Here is a 22,746-nt window from a genome sequence, read left to right on the forward strand (position 1 = left end):
TCGGTCGAAGGGGCATCTGGCTAAGGCGCTTTTCTAAATGCGGGCATGAGGCGAAACTACACATATGGGGAGAGTAGCGTACGAAGTGACAGCAATCCCTTTTCATGGGAAGACGTGGCTCCGATGATTGAGGCCGCACCTGCCGCTCTGGTATCTGTTGTGGTTCCCCGTCTACCATCGGCCGCTGCACGTTTGGCTGAGAGTGTTCGAACAAATTCCTCGCCGCCGTCAAGTCCTGCAATCAGTATGCCGCAATAGCGAAGCTTGTGGATTTCACAGAGCTACCGATCATGCCTACTTAAACTTGTAAGCTTCTTGTCTCTGAGGCTTGCAAAGTGAAATTGTTGCAGTGCCGCTGCGGCCATGGGACAAGGGTAGCCAATCTGCCTGCACTTGTTCACAGCATCCGACAGCTTTCGGCCAACGTCCTCAGCCTCGGGGCAGTCCGCTAGCGTCCAGGAGTCTTTCTCCAGCATACCGGGGATGCATTTTGTGAACATAGCATTCCAGCCAGCGGCTTTCGAAATGATCTCGCACATGAGCTTGCTGTCAATGCCCTTTAGGTGCTGGCAGAAGGCCATGCCCTCAACAGATGCAGCCAAGTGAATGCCACAAAGCAGGTCAGCAACGGTGTCTTTGCTGACTTGATGAGAAGACGCCATCTTCACGTCTGCCTCGGCCATCTTCGAAACGAGATCACCTTGGCTGTCCGGTAGGTAGAGCTGGACAAGTTTGGCGTCATCGTCCTTGAGCATCCCAGCTTGCACGCCTTGAAGGTAAGTATAGTGTGCAGTGTTAGCCAACGGAGCCGGAAATTGCTCGGCTCGAGCAGTATCGGTGACAATGCCAGTATCTTTCAGAATGATACCAAGCGCGGAATAAGGGTGCCAGTCGTTATTGATCATATGTGGTGCCCTGTTGGAAAACATGAAGCTATCGCCGTCCGACTTCTGGACGTGCTCCATGACCGCTTTCGTGTTCAGACCGACGGTCGCAGCCAGACCCATCGCTTCGGAGGCCGTAATGATGTTGGTTGCAGCCAACAGCTGGTGAATCGTCTTCGTCTTCGTGCCGTTGCTGATGCCTCCCATACGGTACAGGTTCCCAGACATGCATTCTAGGACTTCCTTCGCAGCGTCCAAATCACTATCAGGGCCAGAAGAAAAAATGGACAAAGTGCCGTCTGCTGCTCTAAGCGTGCCACCCGAGACCGGGCAGTCCAGGAGCTTGATGTCGGATCTTCCAGCTTCCTCGTCTAACCGTTTCCGGAGCTCGTGGAGGAACGATGGCGGAGTTGTTGAGCAGAGGATGAACGTCTTCCCCTTGCCAAGGCCTTTAGAGACGCAGTCTTCCCCGTCGAAGAGCAAGCTTGCGTTCTGCGCGGCGTTGGCGACCATGGAGACGAAGAAGTCGGCACCGGAAGCTGCATCCTTCGGCGTCTTGGCGGCTTTGCCACCTGCTTGAACGAACTTGTCGACAAGGGGTTGATATACGTCGAAGCCAGTTACTGAAAAGCCATTCTTGACGAGGTTGGTCGCCATACCACCTCCCATTGCTCCTAGGCCTGCGAAGCCGATCGTTGGCTTACTTGAGGCCATCTTCGCGGAACAAAAATACTGATCTTGTCAGACAATCTTTGCAAGCCGTGATGGGAGTTATTTGGTGTCCGTAGCCATTAGGGAAAATATGTGCTTGGAAGGAGCATTCGCTGCACCTGCATGCTTCCCGTCATCAAACACCGAGATCCAACCAAACTCTGTGAGCTCGGCACAAAGAAGGCCGGTCGGCCGGCAAAATGCAGCTTCCCCTCGGGGCATTTCTTCTGCATTTAACCCTCCAGCTTGTCGGCGTTGGGAGATACCCAGGTCTCTCGCATTAAGTTCCTGTACTGCATGCTGTTCCCGTGGAGACTCCGCATAGAAACGATGTGACGGGCCGCATGGCAACATTGCTCTGCGGTGCGCGAGATAGATGACATTGCAGTGCCAAGAGCCACTATCAAGGCTCATGTACATCGGTGACTTTACGCGTTGCGGTCGTTGCCCATATTTAGTGACGCTCGGGATTACAGTTTCGCTGTGGAAAACCAAGCCAGGAAGAACTGATGTATTGTACAGCTATCTTAAAGACCATCTCTGGCACTTACAGTAGCCACCTGCGTGGATCACATATGAACGTACTAAAATCGTGGACTCGCAAAGCCCAGCAGCGATGACCAATGACACTGAGCCTCGAAGACTAAGCAGTTCTGGGAATCTATCGCGAAGGGTTCCACTTCCACCCAATCACTGTCATACGATCCGGCAGGGGGGGCTCGCGTTCGTGCCTGTCGGCCAAGACCCAAGGTTCGCATACAGCTACAGTTGTAGGTGTTGTGGCAGACAGCGCGGCAGGCTGCCAAGGTGCTCGCAGTACGGCTGCTGGAGCTCGCATACAGTTCCACGTAAGGAGTCGCATCTCCTCGCAATGACGACTTGGACGCCTTGGTAGTGCTGTGTATATATTGACGCCTGCTCTCCGGTAGGTAGTCTTTCATCTCTAACACATCACGCCCATACACCGGGATAGCAGCCAACTGTCCTCCAGCGCAAGCGATACTCGTTTACCTCCAAAAGCCCCTGGTCCGGTAACCGCTCCACTTCACAATGGACGTCTTCGCGCATCTAGCAGCGCGTGCAGACCAAAACAGGGGCTGCACGCAAGCAACCTGTCCGGTGATCCAATCAGTATATGGCTACCGACCAAACCTGGGTGCTACAGTCTTCTTCCTGATCTTGTTCGCACTCTCTGCCTGCATCTTTATCTGGCAAGGCGTCCGAACGAAGACGCGATTCTTCACCTGGGCCATGGTTCTCGGTGGCTTTAGCGAGGTGCTAGGCTACGTGGCAAAGCTCTTGCTTTGGAAAGATCCATTCTCCGACGTTGGGTTCAAGATGTCTGTGGTGCTGCTCACGTTCGCCCCGGCGTTTTATGCTGCGGGCGTTTACTACACGCTGAAGCATATCTGGTCAGTTCCCTGAACGATTATTGTCTTACTGCGTCCGCTAATAGCTATACAGCCTGACGTTCGGTGCGGACTTCAGCAGGCTACGCCCAGCGCTGTACACTTACATCTTCATATCGTGCGACTTGTTCTCGATCGTCCTCCAGGCCGTTGGTGGCGCCCTTGCGTCCGTGTCCAGCGACATGAGCTTACTGAACGCGGGTACCAATGTCATGATTGCCGGATTGGTGTTGCAAGTTTTCACATTACTGGTCTTCGGCATGCTCGCAGCAGACTACGCCTTCGCAGTGTTCCGCAACCGCGAAAACCTCAACCCGGCAACAGCAGAGTTACGAAGCTCGCTCCGCTTCAAACTGTTCGTCGGTGGCCTGTGGCTGGCTTGGCTTTGTATCGAGATTAGATGCGCTTACAGGGTTGCTGAGCTTGTCGGAGGTAAGCATGTCCTTTGTGACTGATAAGGACATATGGCTGACAGGACAATAGGCTGGGTCAACAACCCGATCCTTCGCAACGAGTACCTCTTCATCTGTCTCGACAGCCTACCCATCGGTATCGCTGCTTTGGCGCTTAACATCCTGCATCCCGGCTGGTGCTTTCCAAAAGAAAGTCAAGGGCTCGTGAGCACATCGGAGAAGCTTGGTAACAGCAGCGATACGGAAGGCATGAGCTCGGTGTAAGAACGTCAAAATGTATTCATGTTCCGGTGCGGCGGCAGACTATGCCTTTAATGGTTTAAGCTCGTAATGAATGCGGAATTAGGCAGCCGACATACCCTTCAGCAGGATGTACAACCCATAAGCTCCAGGATCTGGCACACCACGTGTCGCGCTTTCATCCAAGTACGTGCTCCTTCCAAGCTTGGCCTCCATCCGTTTCGTGCCTTCCACGCCCTCATGCGCCGCCTGGACAGCCTTCTCGGCATCCTCGCCGTTCACCAGTGTCTTGATAAACGGCAACAGCGCATCCATCATTGTTCGATCGCCAACTCTTGCTCGCGTATACTTCATCAGTTGCTCCGCAGCTGCCTTCAGCGCCTTTGCAACGCTTGTCTCTGTGGCCAGAGCACTGGCTAGAGCGGTCAAATAAATGCAGTATAAGGCGCCGGATGTGCCTCCCATGTTGACTTCCAGCTCGTTCACAAGCTGTCCAACCATCTCCGGGAGCCGCGAGAGATCCTTGCCCTTGATAAACGTCAATACCTGCTTTGCACCATCTCGGAGTGTGTAACCACAGTCACCGTCTCCGACGATAGTGTCGTACTCTGTGATTGTCGGCTCCGCCTCGATGACTGCATTGCAGCCAGCTTCGATTCGCTTCCGAATTGTGCCATCATTAAAAGTCATTTGCGCCTTCGAAGGTGTGAAGTTCTTCTGCAGGCTTGCGTTGTCCTGGGATGGTGATGCTTTGTGCGGTTGTGGTTTAGGCTGTGCGGCCAGGTACTCGCTCGAGACCGGGCAGATCGAGATGCTGAAGCCTCTTGCAGCATTTGAGTGGTCAAGGATGGTTGAATGCGACAGTCGGTATGGTACGTTCTGCGACTCTTCCTCTTGTTAGTTTTCTACCGCACATTGCGAGTTTGACTCATGCATACCAAAGTACTTTGCAACCTCCCCAGCGATGATATAATTCTCCAAGCGGCTGAGTCCGTTGACATCCGAGAAATGCACGCTATACACGACCTGCTCCTCCCGCGAAGCGTGGGCCTTCATAACATGCGTAAGGTCACGCTCTACCGCATGCCTTGCCTTCTCAAAGCCTGCAGGACCGGAGGTATGCAGTACTGATGGGTTGCCTTCTGCCTTCTCAGTATGAAATCGTGAATGGGCAGTGCTTGCTCGCTTTGTGAACTGCTTAAGCAGTTCCGCAACATCGTCGGTTGATGACCTGCACGACTCTTCTGCGTTGGCAAGAAGATGCAAAATATGGTCCAGCTCCAGTTCACTTCCTGCCTCAACCTCGAGGATTTGATCTCCGTGCAATTCGATTTTTCTCTTGTTGCCAGCTCGTAGGACTACGATGCCTTGACTTGAGGAAATGCCCAGAGCTTGCAGATCTTGCTGGAGATTGTGGGCAATAAGCGGTTGGTCTCCAGCATGACCAATAGCAACAGCAGTAACATTGCGCTCGTCCAGAAGCTTGCTCGATAAATTGCCGGCGCCGCTGAGCACGACGACTTTTACAGAGGTGCCCTTTGCATGATCCTGATCGATAAGGATAGCCTGACCTTTACTTGTTCGCTTTGACAATAAGGTCGGCCGAACGAGAGGTAGGAGAGTGTGCCACCGTGACCCATTCTGAAATTCGAGAACGGATTGATCGAAAGGAATAGTTTGCGTAACCACGACCGCCATGTGGAATGAGGGAAGGCTTCTTACTCGCTTTTCAATTGGTCATCTGAGCATACTACCGGAGACTCGTGGTTGCTGTATACTGTGAAGGCTCTCACGCCGCGATATCATGGGAGTCGGCACGTTGTGAACGCGAGGGGAAGAGGATGAGCTGCGGTGAAATAATATTACCGTTTCCGGTATCCCGCCGTCGTTGACGCCTGGACCACGTTGTCGGGGGTTGCAGACCGAGTGCGAGCTCGCAGTGACATTGTGTAGCCCCATTAGAGTGCTCGAGAGGCCTCGAGGTGCTGTTCTCGCAGCGCATTCGCAAGTGAACAATTAATCCGCGTTGTGATATGGTCGGCTTTCTCGGGCTTAAGGATCCGCAATGGGGATATGGAGGGGTTAGCTGGTGGGGTCGCTCTGGCCTTGACTGTTATGGATGCGCTCTGGAATTGGCAGGGGGCGTTGATGTTGTCCAAAGAAGGAGAAACAACAAAGAAAGGACACCAAGCCTACAACTCAGACCGTGTTTGAGGGTTGAAGAAGTACAACCTCCACTTCCTATATATCAATTGTGCAATGGCTGCAGCCGCTCTTCGAGAGAAACAGGCCCCTATCAAAGATCAATATAAGCAGGATCCGTCAAGTGCGGTCGTCACCTTGTCATCTTCGGGCACGCTCGACTCGAGTAGCATTACCTGCAAAATCAATACCGGCAAAGCTGTCCACGACGCCAAGCAGAAGATCGCAGGGCTGCATCAAAAAGCTGGAGGTGACGACCCAGACGTCTCCGGTGAATTATGCTCAGGCGACATGCTGCTGGAAGCCTTGGTGGCATGCGCAGGAGTTACGCTGAAAGCGGTTGCGACTGCGCTCGACATCCCAATCAAGAGTGGTACGGTCAAAGCGGAGGGCGACCTCGACTTCAAGGGGACCATGGGCGTGGATCGCAACGCGCCCGTAGGTTTCAGAGCTATTCGGCTGGAGTTTGATCTGAAGCTTCAGCCTGGCGCTGAGGTACCGGAGGAAAAGATTGAGAAGCTAGGCAAGCTGACGGAGCGGTATGCAATTTATCAAAAGGTTCGGTGTCTTGAGCGAAGCGCTGACGTTGCTCTCAGATACTGCGTCGTCTTGCAGACCATCGCGAAGAAGCCCGAGCTGAGCGTGAGCCTGCACGGCACACAGAATACAGAGGAAGGTATTGATAAGACGTTATCTTGGGGCCAAAAAGGTTGATCAAAGTCCGGAAGGCAATGACCGCTCTATGCACGGGGGCTGTGCCGCAAACCTGGTAGATGGTTACAAGCAGCGAAGACAGATGACCGAGAAAATCTAAAGGCGCGCTCAATAGCAAGTGCGTGGGCTCAACGGCCGGAACACGTTATACGACGGTATCCTTGGGGAGACATCCGTCCGCGACACCGACCGAGTGGCTGCAGAATAGGTGGCTGAGTGTTTTTCGACCGATCTATTGATTCATGTTATTGTTTCGCGAAGACGCGTTGAATCGCCTATCATCATTCACCAAACAAAGCGTAGGCGCCATGTCGGTTGCCAGTGCCGTGCCAATGCCGAGGCGAGATGAGGGAACGCCATCGGGAAGAAGTGTGCATGTCGCTCCGGTCTCCTAACCACCTCGCAAAGAATCTCAACGGCTGGTGTTGTCGTGGGGGCACCGCACTAGCAATGCACATCGAAGACGCGTTGATGTTTGTAAGCTGCCATTTCTGCCGCTTCAGCGCGAAGATCTAAACGAGCCTGCATTTGCCAGAAGCAGCAGAGAGTCAGTGCCATCTTTTGCGAAGCAAGGGCTCGTCGGCCGTGCCGGATGATGCCGCGAATGCATGGCCAACCCTGTAGCACATCAGCCGCCAACGGTTCATTAATCACTGGCGTTTCCATCTGAGCGTGACATGCACCTGGAAAGCAGGCGGGAAATAGGCGGCAGACCGTTGTGCTTGGCTGCAGTTGTCATCGTCAACACCGTGAGAGGTGGGCGCAGGAAGCAAGCTTCACGCACCCTGCTCATCATCGTAACGGCAAACCTTGCCGCAAAGCTCCCGTCGTAAGCGCCTCCCTTATGCGCCGTCGAATGCTTGTTGCGATCATAGGAGGTAGATAGGCTGAAAGGCGTATATGTGATGACGCCAACTAGCATGTATTGTTTGGGAAGAACCGGAAAGGCAGGTTATATGGCGGCCGCCGTTACGCCGTCGTCTACTGCTGGCGCGCATAGGTGTTGGTGAACGGGCCAGTCGCTGTTGATGCCGAGCCCTGCAAAACTCTAAAGTCGCCCAGGTGCTGTCGTCACGGCTGTCACGCTTCGGGGACAGCTTTTTCGCTCTCAACGTCTTCTGCGTCCTTCTCCCATACACATCACCGCAACACCCTTCTTCGACGGACCACCATCGAACGGCGCGGGACCCGCAAACATTACCTGCAGTGCATACGATAGACGCAATCTTCCGCGACGTGCATTGTGTTCCTGGACCCGCGAGCAGTCCCACTGTGCGGATAGCTCCACCTTGCCCACGCACCTTTCGAGGGGACAAACGCCTCGCCGGCGATCTAAACTAAGGCTATTGCGGCATCACCTGCAGACTGCCGAGTGCGATTTGCACACTGACACGCTTTACACGACCCTCGAAGCTCGTGCTGGACGTGTCTGACGAGCCATCACCACTCTCATCATCATCAGGTCATCACTTTCGCCTCACAGCTTGCGACCGCAGGTGACTAAGCGGTTGGGCGGCCTTGGCACACCGAGCAACCTCCGGGATTACCTCGAGATCCGTCCCGCGGCCAAGATTTTCTCGCAGAAGCACAACATCCCCGTCTTACTGCCGCACGCCTGCCTTGTTAACTTCATTTCTTGCGCGTCCGCGCTTGCTGCACGTCTGGCACTGCAGTTTGATAGCTACCCTTGGAGGCGCTCGGCTTCCGTCCTGTCGCTCTAAAAGCATCACGTCATTCTCCGATGAGGCAGAGGGACCAACCACCCAGTACCCTTTCCGTAGTATCCACTCCCCCCGGTCTCCGCACTGCTATCCATAGCATCTAGAGTCATGGACAGCTCGTTCAATCAGTACATGGGGTATGGTCAAGGTCAGCAGTCCCAGCAAGCCGGCGCACAGCAGCAAGGGCTCGGATCCTTCGGCAACCTCTCCGGGTCGACACAGCATACTGATTCGCAGTCGCACCCAACCCTACCACCTCTGCAGAGCCAGAATGGCGGCCAGTTCGGCAACCTGTCGTACATGCATCCAGGTAGTGCGGCGCACACGCCGACAACGCCGCATACCCCGTCAATGACCATGCCGCAAAGTGCGACCAGCTCATACGCTACCATGTCCCCAGCGCATACGCAGGGTGGCATGCTCCCGCCATCATCCTTTGCGCAGCCTTATAATTTGGCGCAGTCGAACATGTATCCATCCTCGACAGGTGCGTCATTACCGTCATCGACCGCTACGCAAGGGCTCCCAAGCTTAAGACCGATGCCTCCAGGTGGTGCCGTAGGTCCAATGAACGGTCTACCGAGTCTTACAGGCGCTACGCAGCTAGGCCAACAATCCTCCTTCGGGCAGCAAGGTGACGATGCGCCCACGCACGTTGTTGGCTCGCAAGGCCGCCGCGGGGTTCTTCCAACCGCTCCTGGCCGTCCTAATCCGCCTGCACAAGGCGCGACTGGAAAGAGCATGATACCGCAGAAGGATGCAGACGGCAAGTTTCCGTGTCCGCATTGCAACAAGACCTATCTGCATGCTAAGCATCTGAAGAGACATCTCCTAAGGCGTAAGTCACGGCCGGTCCTTCACCACAGACTTGATGTGTACTAATGTTGCTATCTCAGATACCGGCGACCGGCCGTACATGTGTCATCTCTGTAAAGATACCTTCTCCCGGAGTGACATCTTGAAGCGCCACTTCCAAAAGTGCTCAATCCGACGCGGCAACCCGACAGGCGCCAATCACCTCGCTCATCAACGTCGCAACAACAATGCTGGTAATCGGCTCTCCATAAGCCAGCAAGAAGGCCCCATCGGACTGGCAGGCCTTCCAGAAGTTGCTGGGTCCGGCCCACCGTATGCGAACGGCATGGTGAGCAGTCCAACAGTGGCAGGTGACATGTCGGGACGGTCTACACGGGCGAACAGCTTGGTGACGCCAAACAACATGAGCCACCGCAATAGTGTGGCTGGACTCGGTATATTGGGCTCGAACGCATCCGGCAACGACCAAATGGGAACTTCTGCCGCGAGTTACCAGCCCAATATGAGTGCTTATGCCATGCACAATGTCTCGAACGGCGGTCAAATGCCTCCAAATTACGCTTACAGCCAGCCGCAGATGAACGGAAGTACATACAACCAGCAGCAGATGTCTTTTTTAGGCCATCCGAGCTCGCGGTACGATACCAGCCACAATAACAACGCTTACCAGCACAGTACGAACGGTGATGGAGGCGGCGGCACCGGTCCGACAGACTGGAGTCGCATGTTCAATCAAGGTGGCCAGGATGGCTTCATGTCGAGCCAGCCTGCGAACGCGAGCTCACACGGAATGATGCACACCAAGACAGATGTGACGAACGACGTGAAACCGAATTTCAACAACATGCATAACGATATGAGTAACGATTCTTTTTTAGGGAGTCTGTACTCGCACCCTAGCGCGTTCGGGAGCGAGTACGGAGTAGACCACGAGAACGGCATATTACCTGGCTTTCCTAACTGGAGCGTGGATGACCCGCTGCAAGCCAAAGTGGACAGCTTGATGCACTACTGCTTTCCCAACGGAGCAGACACGACGCCTGGTGACGACTCGTCTGCCATTGTCAAGGCTTGTCTGACGGCTGAGAATATCAAGCACTTTGCGGAACACTTCAAGTCCTACCAAGGACATTGGCCGGTCTTACACATGCCGACCTTCAAGTTAACGGAAGCAAACAATGCGCTGGTGCTGGCGATGCTGTGTATCGGCGCGGTGTACAGTCCGCAGATGGATGTGAGCAGGGTGCGGCTCATGATGGACTTTGTCAAGATGACGGTGTTCAACAACAGCAGCATATATTCGAGGTACATCAACGGCTCTACTAACGGGCTTGGCGCCGAATCATGGGATGTGGAAGAGCTTCAGGCGCTTCTTATGCTGCAGACTATCTATACGTGGCACGGAGACGCCAACCAGCGCCAGGCAGCGCGCAACGAATTCCCGGCCTTGGTACATCTGGCGAAGGCGATGGGAATGACGCAACAGGCCGAACAAGGCCATTACGCTTACAGTCCGCTGCATTCCAACATGACTACCAGCGTTGACGGGAACAGCTTCAATTGGTATGGGTGGCTGGAACAAGAGAAGCGCAACCGCGTACTGTACATGCTGTTCTTGTCGGACGCAGCCATGGTCATGTTCTTCAACAACACGCCGCAATTCGATCCCTTGGAGGTACGACTCATGCTACCTGCAGATGACGCAGCGTGGGACGCCGGGGATGCACAGGAGTGCGCAAACGCTTTGGGCCTTCACGGCGTACATGCACAAGCCCAGCACATCGCTGGTACGCGTCGACCGAAACAGCCCGGCATGCGGGAGGCCATGCGCACCCTCCTAGACCCGACTGCATCCTTCCAACCGAATGCTACTAATGTGTATTCCAAATTTGTGCTTATACACGCCTTGATCACGAGGTTGATCGCATGTCAGAAGACGTTGATGGCGTCAGATGGGCAGTTTCAAGGCATGAACTTCAACGCAGGCAGCAGTAGCCCGGCGACGCCATTGTCGCAGAATGACTGGCTGGACATGCATGGTGGTCGTAGCGGCAACGTGTCCTCGAGTAATAGTGGCCACGTCACGCCCACCGATGGCATGAACATGCAGCTTGTGGCCGTCCAGCAGGAGAGGACGCGGCTCGGCAAAGCTCTTGATAAGTGGAAGCGGGCTTGGGATCAGGTAGGAGGCCCCACAATGATCGTCAGACTTCACTGAAATGCTGACTGTTTCGCAGGATATGGATCTGCAATACCCGCCAGGCCAGCTCCGCCAAAGACGCTTTGGCTTCAGCCGCGATGGTGTTCACTTCTTTTATCTAGGCCGCAGTTTCTACCAATCCCAGCGCCCTAGCGACTGGACCACTCCGCCAGACAAGCGTTTCCAGCAAACCATGGCGCTGCTCAAACGTATCAAGGGTTTCGTCCTCGGCGACAATGAGCACAAGGGACACGACATCGGCTCCGTCGGCGACATCGACGATCAGTACGGCCTGGACGATCTGACTCTGGATATGAAACTACTATTCAAGCCGTACAACTCGCAGACGGATCGTTCGATCACTGGCGTGCAGACATATCTGTAGCCCATTTCCGGAAGGCCTGCGAGCCTGTTGGCTTACTCCGTTCAACAGCTGCGGCTGTTTCTATTACTTCCATTCTGGCGTTGACACGAGCTGAGGCATTCATAACGACGACATAAGCCATGACGATTATAGATATAGATTAGGGTGGTGCAAAAATGATCGGAACGCTTTTAGGCGCTTTGTAGTTGCGGCAGAACTCGAGGAACGATCCCTTGACGGCTCGGTGGACCCGAAGATCGCACGTGCGCTGATTTTGCGACCTGTCTCGCACTTTTACCTTCCTCGCGACAATGTAACAACTTGCTCCAGTTCACAGGCTGCGGTATTCAATCACAGACGTTTCGGCGGCTTGTGCGGTTACGGAACGTACATTCTGTTCAGATGCGAGACACGGGGATCGAGAGCGCAAGCTCGGTGTTTTGCCGTTTCCTACGTTACGCTTGCGGTTCGATGTACGTAGCGGAAAGTAGCTGAACGTATTGGAATTACGATGCGTTCCACATCCGCCTGCTCGGCAGCCAAAGGTGCCTTCGAGCACACAATTTAGCACATGAAGAAGGCGCCGTAGCACAACCGCACTCGGCTCTCGGCGCCACCAGTCAACTCTTTGTAGAACGATGCGCTGCGTTCACATTACCGCCGTTGCCCTCGCCGATGCTCAACAGCCGTAAAGTCGTTACCACAAACACCACAGCCACTTTCAGCGGCTCCGTCTAACCCATGGAGCAACACTGGCCGCATCACAAATTCAGACACCCATCCACCCATCTCAACCCACCCTTCTCTCCGTGCTGGCGCATTATCTCGTGCCTGACAACAGCAGCGTCCGCACTTCCATCCTTCAGACAAGGCCTTGCATCATCGTCACAGTCCGCAAAGCGTACTCTTTCCAGTCCGCGCAAATGGAGCAAGGCGGCTACGCCGTCTTGCAGCCATATCGGCGCTCCCGGTATCAACAGCCTTGGGTAAGGGTACCTAATGGTAATCGTGCGCAATCTCGGACACGACGCAAGTAGAGAGAACGTAATGCTATCTTCCCTGCTTCGGCAGTAGGTGTCAACAGCTTGCAGTAGATCACGTCCGTTCTTGCCAATGTTTCTCAAAAACATGTAGAGCGTCTTGCAATTGGCGAACTTGAAGGTATGTCCAGTATAGAGCACATCTAACGCCTCATTACGGATCTGAGCACATGTGCGAAGGATGTTCTTCTTGGTACTGTCTCGCGGTCCGCTTTTCCCATGGGCAGCCTTGGTCAAAATGCGAGGTGAATCTCGGTGGAGCTGGACAATCTCCGTGACACGCTCGGACCAGGGTACGTTCGCAGCATTCCCAAGCTGTGGCAGCACCATCGTGTATATCGTCAAGCGAAGCTCCACCGGCAATGCGAAGAATGGGCTGGCCTGACGCTTGGTCGGCGGATCAAAGCTGGACGGTAGCCGATCTTTTCTGCGGTACCATTGTCTCGGTAGCGCCTTAGTCCCTCTGTCACCATAAAAGCCTGGCATCGTTGCCCGAGGCTCCAGAGGCATTCGACATTGCTCCATTGGACATCTTGGATGATGGAAAGTGAAGTTCTTGGAGGAGCTGGCGTGGTAATTCTCCCACAATGTTGTCTCAAACCCCGGCGTGGAACTAAGCGCAACAATGCTGGAATCGCGACGGACAAACTGGCCACAGATGATACATCTGGATCCTTGCTCCAGAGCCTCCAACGGCGGTCGGTCGTACACATGTCCGCTAGCTGCGAGCTGCCGGGCTGTGTCGTCGTCCTCGTCCCAAAAGCCTTGGAAGGTCGCCAGGCGCTCCGTGTAATTCATTCCAGGGTATTGAGACATTATCTGATCGAACTTATGAGCATGACTCAAGCGGGGATAGCCGAAAACAAGCAGTAGCGGCGCGGTCGAGGTTATCTTCGTGTTGTCTCTTGTAAGTTACTTCGAGGAATAATGGGAGGCGAAGCGTGAGGATACGCGGTTGGTGCCTTAGGCACAAAAGCATTCCAGCGACGCTCCAATGGTTGGACTAGAGAAGGGTATGCTCGGCTAACAGTAGAGAATCAGTGGCGTAGGAAGGAAAGTTGGGTATGGCGAGAACTTCTGAAGAACATAACGACGTCTATACGCCGCACTTCTCCATGCGTCCCCACGCATGCATATCCTTATCTTCATCCATGCCTGGCCACAGTATGTTCCCACGCCATACGGCGCGAATATGGGCGACCGCCGTGATCAGCCACATGATTACCAGTAGTAACGTCAGCGCCGTGCACACTCCATTGATTCCAGGGCTTTGAAATGCTCGACCAATTTGGATTGCGGCAAGAGTAAGACCAGCGTTCGGAAACACGAATGCCCACCAGTTCAACGTGAACTTCATCTCCTTGATCCCAGTGACCACAGTTATGGTACTGATGAAGAAGAAGAACAGAGCAAACAGCGCGATGAAGAGCCCCGCGCAGATGCCTAGGACTTTGACAATGTTGCCGTCCGGATAGCCTGAGGTGTTGAAGACGTTGTTAGGGAGGACACTGGGTGCGCGTTGGCCGAGTGAGATTAAGCCGGCTGCTGTGTAGCCTGCACCACAACGTGTTAGCGAATGCAGTCAACACCGCAAGCAGATTCTAGCAGCTGGTACTTACCAGCGGGTCCCACGCTCACGTACATTCCCGGCCTTGTAGGCGGAGCCGGTAACTTGCAAGTCATCAGTCGTTGCGTGTATATCGTATACATCACTAGCGCGACCGTCCACGCAAGTCCTTGAAGCATCACCGCACCCACCCACATCGGATACGCGGAAGACTGCGGCTGACTCGGAATCAGTGTGCCCGCCATCGGTCCCACTACCAACAAAGGGTAGACAGGAAAGATCCAGGCCGGCATTGCCTCCTCGACCTTGAGCTGCTGGAATAGATTGTAGTACTGAACGACCGCAACCAACAGCACGACGGCGCAGTAGAGCCAGAAGATGATCCCCAGAGCCTCAATCAGCCAAGGTCCTACGCTCGACACGCCATAAGCCTGTGTGCAGTTGATCAGGAGCGCGATCGAGACGAAGTAGGCCCCGAAAAAGAGGCCCTCGACTGGGTGTTGGAGGGAGAGCAGGAGTCGGCGTGGAGCTAGCACGAACCGCACAGCCATCGCCGCGGTGAAGAGCACGAGTAGCACTAGGTCGAGAATGAAGAAGACTTTGCCGATGGTCTGTAGGCCGGGGAAACGGTTGGGTGTCTGCGATAGCACCACGGCGATTGCGCCGGTCGACATGGTGCAGGCGAACCATGGCCAAGTAAAATGGGCTATTCGGTCCTTGAGGTTGGCTGCCGCTGGGACCTCCGGCTCACCGTCGCTCGTCGACGCTTCATCTCCCTCCGCGCCGTGACGGTGGAAATGCATAGTTCGCGTGAGGCGTAATCTCCTGCGTGATTCACATATGGTCCTATTAAGCGCAGGCTGTGAACGCCTGGATGCCGTTCTTATCGTGGAAAGAAATGGTAACCCAAGAGAACAGTAGCTGGAGAACACAGACTTACCTACGCTACGCACAAACGCTACAATAAGCTCACATCGTCTACGTATACCAAGCCTGGAACGTTAGAATGTTGTGGCCGCGTGCGTGTCACTTCCGCGGGTTCGAAAAGTCAATGAGTGTGAGCGTGAGCGTAAGGGGAAAAGGTGCAGACGTCAGGCCCAGTGCGCACGGGCCAGTGATACGTTTGAAGTGACTAAACACTGGGGAAGAAAGGTTCAGTACGTGCTGGGAGGAATAGACATAGGTCGTATTCGTTGTAAGGTATCTCGCTAAAGTCCGAAGTCGTCTAACCGTTCATGCAACCGTTCCATCGCCAAAGCGACTAACCATTTTCCCTCGTCCGTCCCACCAAGCCCTACTGGGGCCCACCACCATCATTATTTCCATCACTCCCACCAACCATCCCCGCAGCCCACCCTCTAATAGCGTCCAACCTCCCACTAACCCACTCGAACCACCGATCAATCGCCCCCTTCTCCCCCTCATCAAGTCCATCGTGCACCACCGGCCTCGTTTCCATCGCCTCCCCATCATTCGCCACTGTAGCCGTCCCACCCTCAACGTCCGGCATACTACTCGGCACCGGCACGACCACATCCGGCCGCATCTCCCACTCCGCCTTTGGCTTCCCCTCCTCACCCACATCCACATCCTCCCCCTTCGCCCAAGCACTCGCTTGGGCCTCCAACTCCGCAATCGACGGACTCACATACGGCAGCGCAAGGCTCTCATCATCCTGCGGATCATACGGCATTTCTTCCCCCTCCAACCCAACGAAATCATGCACCCCATCGGTAGGAAGCGGGAGACGTAACGTCCCATTGTTCGCCGCCGGCTCAATCCCCACCGAATCGCAGACGATATTGTACACCTCCGTGTTCTGAAACACCGGGATCGCCGACCCCGGGACGTGTGGGAACGCGGGTCCGCGCGCAACGAAAATGGCGCGCATGAGTGGGTGTTCCGGATCGTAGCCGTGGAGGCCGCGAGGGTGGTAGACGGGCTCTTCTCCTCCAGCAGCAGAGGTGCTAGCGGCGGCAGCGATGTCGAACTCGTCTTTCGTCACTATAGCCCAGCCTGCGGTCGGAACGAGCCAGAGCGGGGCGATGCGGTCATTCTTGCTGAAGTGGTAGCGCTCCGGCATGTTGGTATCGCGAAGGTAGACCTCAAACTTGCCCATGTACTCCACTTGTTGCGATTTCTTCAACAAGCTCAAGTAAAGCGCCTGCAGCCTCTCCGGCGAGTCATTATAAGGGCGAAGTCCATAAAGCGGCCAACCGTCCGTATGCTCAATCAACCCCGTATCAATCAGATCCTCCAGCTGAATCAGTCTCCGCACGGAAGTAGTCGCCATGCCGTGGTCAGACACAACAACCACATTCACTATCCCGCTTAGATTCCTCTCCTCCAACCCCTGCAAAAGCTCCCCCATCATCCCATCGACCTCCGCGATCGTGCTGCGGATGTAGGTACTGTTGGGCCCGTACAAATGCCCGTCCGCATCAACATTGGGGACGTATGCAGCGATCAACTGTGGTCGTTCATCCATACCCAAATCCAGCCACCCCAGAATCCGACCCACTTTATTCCCCAACGCCTCCTTGCCATTATATTGATCCACGTACTCCGCTTTCACCCACCCCTCTCCCCCCTTCCCCTCGACTTCACTCCCAGGCCACATATGCACCCCCGTCCTCACACTCCCCTTCTCCGCCGTCGCCCAAACCGGCTCCGCGCCATCCCACCACTCCGCCTGTAGACTCCTCGCAGGGTCGGTATAGAAGAACTCCTTCTCCACAGTGGGGTCCCAGAAAGTATTTCCAACGATGCCGTGGCTTTCCGGGTACAGGCCTGTGACTAAGGTGTAGTGGTTCGGAAACGTCAGGCTGGGGAAAGAAGGCAGCATGAATTTCGGGCTCACGCCTTCCCGGCGCAACCGGGCGAGGGAGGGCGTGATGTTCCGTCTCAAGAAGTCCGCTCTGAAGCCATCTAACGAGATCAATAGCGTCGTCGGCGCGAAGTCATGCGTGCCGTTCGACAGCGTCTGCGGCACGTATCGCTGCGGTGTCTGCTCGTCGACTACGACCCAATCATCCTCAATATCACCCTCCCCCTCCCCCTCCCCCTCCCCCTCTCCTACATGCTGCACAGCATCTTCATATTTCTGCCGCCGTGTCGCGCTCCACGCCCCAAACAACAACCCCAGAAACGCAAGCGAAATGACAACATGCACGATCGCGAAGCCGCAGCAACTCCACCGCCTCCTCTGCCGGCGCCGCTTGCTGCTGTGGAATAATAGCCGTTCCGCTTCCTCTTGCTCTTCCTCTTCCGCTTCCGCTTCTAGCGTTGCATGGTCACGGTCGAGCGCATCTTCGGATTTCCGGAGGTCGTTGTCGTCGTCGTCGTCGTCCGCGTATGTAACCTGATCGCGGTCGGCGTCGGTCTGGTCGACTTTCTCGTAGACGGGCGCTGCACTTGGTCGCATGATGGCGGCCGGGTTCGTGTGAGATGGGGATGTATGTTATCGGTCCATGCTGCTACTGTTCTACCTTATTATTCGTGCGTAGGGCGGAAGAGGCACGGTCACTCGCAGTTAGAGATGGTGGAATGTCGATCTCCACACACACACGCCGCCCCGACTCAGGCAGCCGAAGCCGCCATTGGCAAGTGGTATGAAGAGTGAAGTACATGTACACATCGCCGTGCGCTTGTCGTCTTTTGGCTCGACAGCACTCATTGTGGCGGTGAATACAACACAGTAATATAGTACAGTACACTATCTGGTACAATCACCCACCTACCCGAACGCCCACTCTGCTGAAACGCCACGCTCCTCCACGCCCATCGTTCCCATCTAGTGATACTGCGCATAATCAATCTCCGTCTAATTATACTGCGCATAAGCCGCCGTAGAATTGAATTTCATCCCGCCCCTAATAACCTTCTCCACCGCGCTCAAAAAATCCTTCTCACTCGCCACCTTCCTCCGCGCGCGAATGGCAAACATCCCCGCCTCCGTAGCCACACTCCTCAACTCCGCCCCGGTAGAATTCGGACACAATCTGCTAATCAACTCCCACCGGATATCCCTCTCCACGGACATACTCTTCGCGTGGATCCGCAGAATATTGGCCCGCCCCTCCATATCGGGGAGGGAAAACTCGATTTTCCGGTCGATTCGCCCGGGACGCATGAGGGCGGGGTCGAGGGTGGAGGGGCGGTTGGTGGCGAACATGACTTTGATGTTGCCGCGCGAATCGAAGCCGTCGAGTTGGGTGATGAGTTCGAGCATGGTTCGTTGGACTTCGTTGTCGCCTCCCGCTCCGTCGTCGAAGCGTGCACCGCCTACTGCGTCGATTTCGTCGAAGAAGATGATGCATGCCTTTTTCGTCCGGGCCATTTCGAACAGCTCGCGTACCATTCGCGCGCCTTCGCCGACGTATTTTTGCACGAGTTCCGAGCCGATGACGCGGATGAAGGTCGCGTCGGTGCGATTGGCGACGGCGCGGGCGCAGAGGGTTTTGCCTGTGCCCGGGGGACCGTAGAGTAAGGCGCCCTTTGGTGGGTCGATGCCCAAACTCACAAACCGCTCGGGAGACAAAAGAGGCATCTCCACTACTTCCCGCAGCTTTTCGATTTGCTCTTTACACCCCCCCACATCGCCGTACGTCACGTCGGGTTTGTCCTCCACCGTCATCATCGTCACACTGGGATCGATCTTCGGCGGTAAAGGCAACATGATTTGGTATTTGTTCCGATCCACACCCACGCGCATGCCTTCCTCGATATCCGTCGGACTCACCCGCTCGCCCAGGTTCACGACGAACTTGGCAATCTGCTTGACGTTGATGACGTACTTGCTCTTCTCCGTGTCCTTCTCATCGGGGATGATCTTCGTACACCGCGCGACTTGGAGTGGTTGTTCCTCGCTCATGCGTTGGCGGTCGGCGGCGATGTCCCATAAGTGGGGCGGGGCGAGACCGGTGTCGGATTCCTTGACGCCGATTTTGTCGTTGACGGAGGTTTGAGTGTCTTTGATGGCCTTTTCCAGCTTCTTGAGGGCGTCGGCGTAGGGGGCGGAGTTGTATGTCTTCAACACTTGGATGTCTTCGTCGGATAAGGGAGTGATCTTCTTTTCTTCTACTTCATCGTCGGCGAACTTCTTTTGGTACTTCTCCCAGCTCTCGCCTTTGGCGGAAGGCATGTTGGCGGTGGAGGGGGAGCCGGAGCTCGAGGGTGCGTGGTGGTGATGGACACGTGCGCTGCGGAAACGGTTTGTGCTGACGGTGAGGCGTGATAGAGGGTGTTGCTGGGGGCTGAAGTGACTGTGGAGCTGTTTTGGCGCGTGGGGGAGTAAAGTGTAGTGTTGTATGGAGAAGTATTGTATGAGGGTGGATGGTGGATGGTGGATGGATGGTAATGCGGCGACGAGGCAGGCACGGAAGGTGACGCTGACCCCCGGCTGCAAACCGCCGGCTGCATGGAGTTGTAATTGGTGCATGCACAAAGCTAGTGACGGCACCTCCCGCCATACGCGAAAGTTGAAGCTTCAAACGCGTCAAGCGGAAAGTTCGACAAGCGGTCACGAGACCAGCACCACCAGCACCACCACCTCCTCCTCTCTCACACACCGCGAACGAGAGATAGAGCGTCGAATATGGCGCAAGGGGCAGGAGCAGCGGGCGGGGGCAACAGCGCCTTCCGCGACAAGGAGAAGCCACAAGCGGTGCGAACAGCCAACATCACCGCCGCCCGCGCAGTCGCCGATGCCATCCGAACCTCGTTGGGCCCGCGCGGGATGGACAAGATGATCCAGACGGGCAAGGGCGAGACGATCATCACCAACGACGGCAACACGATGCTCAAGGACATGAGTGTCATGCACCCGGCGGCCAAGATGCTCGTCGACCTCGCCAACGCCCAAGACATCGAGGCCGGCGACGGCACCACCTCCGTCGTCGTCATCGCCGGCAGTCTCCTGGGAGCGGCAGAGCGATTACTAGCCAAGGGACTCCACCCAACCATCATCTCCGAGTCCTTCCAACGCGCCGCCGCGGAAGCAGTCAGGATATTAGAAGGCATCAGCGTCCCCATCAACCTCTCCGACCGCCCCACCTTACTCAAAGCCGCCTCCACCTCCCTCTCCTCCAAGATCGTGTCGCAGGAGCCCAAGCTGGCACCCATGGCCGTCGATGCCGTCCTCCGCACCCTCCCCAACCCCACCACCGCCACCAATGTCGACCTCCGCAACGTCCGCATCCTCAAGAAACCCGGCGGCGTAATCGACGACAGCGAAATGCTCGACGGTCTCCTCCTCTCTCAATCCGTGGTTAAATCCGCCGGAGGCCCTACCCGAATCGAGAAAGCCCGGATAGCGTTGATTCAATTCCAACTCTCCCCGCCCAAACCGGACATGGAGAACCAGATCGTCGTGAACGATTACAGACAGATGGACAAGATCCTGAAGGAAGAACGAACCTACCTCCTCAACATGTGCAAGAAGATCAAAAAGGCGAAATGCAACGTCCTCCTCATCCAGAAATCCATCCTCCGAGACGCCGTCAACGACCTATCCCTCCATTTCCTCTACAAACTCGGCATCCTCGTCATTAAAGACATCGAGCGCGACGAAATAGAGTTCATCACCAAATCCACCGGCTGCAAACCCATCGCCGACATCGACAGTTTCACCGAAGACAAACTCGCTTCCGCGGAGCTGGTGGAAGAAGTGTCGTCAATGGGCGCCCGCTTCACCAAAATCACCGGCCTCAAACCCACCTCCTCCAGCGATACCACCACCTCCTCCTCCTCCTCCGGAGGCAGCAGTGGGGGTCGCACAGTCTCCATCCTCCTCCGCGGCGCCAACCCCTTGATCCTCGACGAAGCGGCCCGCAGCCTCCACGACGCCATGTGCGTGATCCGGTGTCTCGTCAAGAAGCGCGCACTCCTCCCCGGAGGTGGCGCACCGGAAATGGCGGTGTCGACTTCTTTACTCACGCAGGCGAGTACGAGGAGTTATCCGGACAGTATCTGCTGGAAGGCTTTCGCGGAGGCGTTGGAGGTCGTTCCCGTGACGTTGGCGGAGAATGCCGGGTTGAGTGCTGTGAGGGTTGTGACGGAGTTGAGGGCGAGACATGTGAGGGGGGAGGTCGGGGTGGGGGTTAGTATTAAGAGGGGGGGTGTTGGCGTGATGGGAGGGGGTGGAGGTGGGGATGGTGGGGGCGAGGGCAAGGGGAAGGAGGGTGGTGGTGGTGGTGGTGGTGCGGGGATGGGAGCGGGAGAGGGCGTGATGCAGCCGTTGCTCGTTAGTACGAGTGCGGTTGAGTTGGCCAGTGAGACTGTCAAGATGATTTTGAGGATTGATGATATTGCTTTAAGCAGATAGAAGGCTGTATGTGGGCGCGCGGTTGTGATGCGATCAGGCATGGATACCATCAACCCTGCAGCACGCGGGCGGTTGTATATGTACGCTGAAACGAAGACCCACGCGTCCTGTGCATAAGGCGATCACAGACCCGAACGTAGATTAGTTGAGCGGAACACGCGTCAATAACTCGTGAATACCAGAGTCGAGTCAACAGGGCAAAGTTGCTGACATTGGCCGGTGACTGTAGATGCTTCGGCGGACGTGCACCTCCCTCTCCCCGTCAGCATGACCGACTCAGCGATCTGTCTGATCCAGATCTGGCCTCAGGCTCACCCACTCTCCGGTCCCAGTACCCTATCACGGCATGCTCAGCGGCGCCGAGTATATATACACGAATACCCGGAAAAGTGACGTTTGGACACGAGGCACGTTACCGACCGGAGCATGTGAAAGCGCACTGGGGAGTCATGTCGAGCAGAGCCGAAGAAGATATGAGCGTGCACCGGAAACGCAATAGAGGTGGGGCCGTTCTTGTCATTCATTTAATGATTTCCCACGTGGTAGTGATTTCATGATTTCATGATGGCACGTAATACGCCCTCTCCAACGGCTCCCGCGCGGTCTCCCAAGCAAGCCAATCCGAGCGCGTAGTCCTGCAAACAACACAAAGTCAGTCAGCCAGCCAGTTCGGGTCAAATGGGAATACAATCTGTAGAGTTCGTAACTTACGGCAACAACCCCATCCCATTCACCTTCCACACCCCCAACGCCAGCGCCAACAAATTACACCCCACAAACGCCAACTTCACCAACACCATCTGCTGCCGATTCCCCTCCGTCTCCAGGCGCGAAAAGGTACTGTTGATTCGGAACACGGCTTCGATGGGGCCCTTGAAAAGCATGAATACCATCATGATGCTGAAGATTTGGAGCGAATTGCCCGTCATGTACATCCCGATGGCGTTCATGGGGAGTTGTTTCGCGGGGGCGATGGCGAGTTCCCAGGCCTTCTTCAGTTTGAGCGTGTCCATTTCTTCGGGGGAGGGTTGCTTTCGGGGGGTTTTGTCGGGGGTGGTTGTTTTGGACTTTTGTTTGGAGATGATGGTGCTGGAGGTGGTGTAGCCCGGTGGGTCGGGGAGGGAGGTGGGTTTTTGTTTGG

The 22,746-nt window shown here is 55.6% G+C and overlaps 12 protein-coding genes across 12 annotated transcripts; 4 read left to right on the forward strand and 8 right to left on the reverse strand.

Moving 5' to 3' along the window:
• Window positions 1-15: 15 nt before the first annotated feature.
• Window positions 16-1,445, reverse strand: BAUCODRAFT_37187 (uncharacterized protein). Its single transcript, XM_007681068.1, has one exon. It carries the CDS (start codon window positions 1,395-1,397, stop codon window positions 282-284), a length of 1,116 nt encoding a protein of 371 aa, XP_007679258.1. The 5' UTR covers window positions 1,398-1,445; the 3' UTR covers window positions 16-281.
• A 1,200-nt stretch (window positions 1,446-2,645) lies between these two features.
• Window positions 2,646-3,681, forward strand: BAUCODRAFT_150821 (uncharacterized protein; the record flags this gene model as incomplete). Its single annotated transcript, XM_007681436.1, has 3 exons — window positions 2,646-3,007; window positions 3,060-3,436; window positions 3,488-3,681. 3 exons carry the CDS (start codon window positions 2,646-2,648, stop codon window positions 3,679-3,681), a joined length of 933 nt encoding a protein of 310 aa, XP_007679626.1.
• Window positions 3,682-3,759: 78 nt separating this feature from the next.
• BAUCODRAFT_26777 (uncharacterized protein) lies at window positions 3,760-5,355 on the reverse strand (the record flags this gene model as incomplete). Its single annotated transcript, XM_007680963.1, has 2 exons — window positions 3,760-4,550; window positions 4,596-5,355. 2 exons carry the CDS (start codon window positions 5,353-5,355, stop codon window positions 3,760-3,762), a joined length of 1,551 nt encoding a protein of 516 aa, XP_007679153.1.
• Window positions 5,356-5,624: 269 nt separating this feature from the next.
• Window positions 5,625-6,863, forward strand: BAUCODRAFT_37192 (uncharacterized protein). Its single transcript, XM_007681069.1, has 2 exons — window positions 5,625-6,398; window positions 6,456-6,863. The coding sequence occupies exons 1-2, from the start codon at window positions 5,917-5,919 to the stop codon at window positions 6,571-6,573; spliced, it is 600 nt and encodes a 199-aa protein (XP_007679259.1). The 5' UTR covers window positions 5,625-5,916; the 3' UTR covers window positions 6,574-6,863.
• Window positions 6,864-7,194: 331 nt separating this feature from the next.
• Window positions 7,195-7,535, reverse strand: BAUCODRAFT_37193 (uncharacterized protein; the record flags this gene model as incomplete). The annotated part of the gene is made up of 1 exon (XM_007681070.1): window positions 7,195-7,535. A coding segment is annotated over exon 1 (272 nt), but the record flags the coding sequence as incomplete, so codon positions are not given.
• An 867-nt stretch (window positions 7,536-8,402) lies between these two features.
• Window positions 8,403-11,695, forward strand: BAUCODRAFT_125366 (uncharacterized protein; the record flags this gene model as incomplete). The annotated part of the gene is made up of 3 exons (XM_007681437.1): window positions 8,403-9,132; window positions 9,191-11,292; window positions 11,348-11,695. The coding sequence occupies 3 exons, from the start codon at window positions 8,403-8,405 to the stop codon at window positions 11,693-11,695; spliced, it is 3,180 nt and encodes a 1,059-aa protein (XP_007679627.1).
• Window positions 11,696-12,631: 936 nt separating this feature from the next.
• On the reverse strand, window positions 12,632-13,518 carry BAUCODRAFT_95278 (uncharacterized protein; the record flags this gene model as incomplete). Its single annotated transcript, XM_007681438.1, has 2 exons — window positions 12,982-13,518; window positions 12,632-12,900 (listed from the first exon to the last, which is right to left on the reverse strand). Coding segments are annotated over exons 1-2 (798 nt in total), but the record flags the coding sequence as incomplete, so codon positions are not given.
• A 238-nt stretch (window positions 13,519-13,756) lies between these two features.
• BAUCODRAFT_37195 (uncharacterized protein) lies at window positions 13,757-15,284 on the reverse strand. The gene is made up of 2 exons (XM_007681071.1): window positions 14,334-15,284; window positions 13,757-14,268 (listed from the first exon to the last, which is right to left on the reverse strand). Exons 1-2 carry the CDS (start codon window positions 15,082-15,084, stop codon window positions 13,811-13,813), a joined length of 1,209 nt encoding a protein of 402 aa, XP_007679261.1. The 5' UTR covers window positions 15,085-15,284; the 3' UTR covers window positions 13,757-13,810.
• Window positions 15,285-15,443: 159 nt separating this feature from the next.
• Window positions 15,444-17,705, reverse strand: BAUCODRAFT_113907 (uncharacterized protein; the record flags this gene model as incomplete). Its single annotated transcript, XM_007681439.1, has 2 exons — window positions 15,444-15,792; window positions 15,910-17,705. The coding sequence occupies 2 exons, from the start codon at window positions 17,703-17,705 to the stop codon at window positions 15,576-15,578; spliced, it is 2,013 nt and encodes a 670-aa protein (XP_007679629.1). The 3' UTR covers window positions 15,444-15,575.
• Window positions 17,706-18,104: 399 nt separating this feature from the next.
• On the reverse strand, window positions 18,105-19,635 carry BAUCODRAFT_141988 (uncharacterized protein; the record flags this gene model as incomplete). The annotated part of the gene is made up of 1 exon (XM_007681440.1): window positions 18,105-19,635. Exon 1 carries the CDS (start codon window positions 19,422-19,424, stop codon window positions 18,105-18,107), a length of 1,320 nt encoding a protein of 439 aa, XP_007679630.1. The 5' UTR covers window positions 19,425-19,635.
• Window positions 19,636-19,816: 181 nt separating this feature from the next.
• Window positions 19,817-21,605, forward strand: BAUCODRAFT_113915 (uncharacterized protein; the record flags this gene model as incomplete). The annotated part of the gene is made up of 2 exons (XM_007681441.1): window positions 19,817-21,426; window positions 21,496-21,605. The coding sequence occupies exons 1-2, from the start codon at window positions 19,878-19,880 to the stop codon at window positions 21,603-21,605; spliced, it is 1,659 nt and encodes a 552-aa protein (XP_007679631.1). The 5' UTR covers window positions 19,817-19,877.
• A 327-nt stretch (window positions 21,606-21,932) lies between these two features.
• BAUCODRAFT_37198 (uncharacterized protein) lies at window positions 21,933-22,698 on the reverse strand. Its single transcript, XM_007681072.1, has 2 exons — window positions 22,317-22,698; window positions 21,933-22,240 (listed from the first exon to the last, which is right to left on the reverse strand). Exons 1-2 carry the CDS (start codon window positions 22,616-22,618, stop codon window positions 22,165-22,167), a joined length of 378 nt encoding a protein of 125 aa, XP_007679262.1. The 5' UTR covers window positions 22,619-22,698; the 3' UTR covers window positions 21,933-22,164.
• Between the last annotated feature and the right edge of the window lie 48 nt (window positions 22,699-22,746).

Source organism: Baudoinia panamericana, assembly GCF_000338955.1.
Source record: "Baudoinia panamericana UAMH 10762 unplaced genomic scaffold BAUCOscaffold_11, whole genome shotgun sequence".
NCBI classification, from domain to species: Eukaryota; Fungi; Ascomycota; class Dothideomycetes; order Mycosphaerellales; family Teratosphaeriaceae; genus Baudoinia; species Baudoinia panamericana.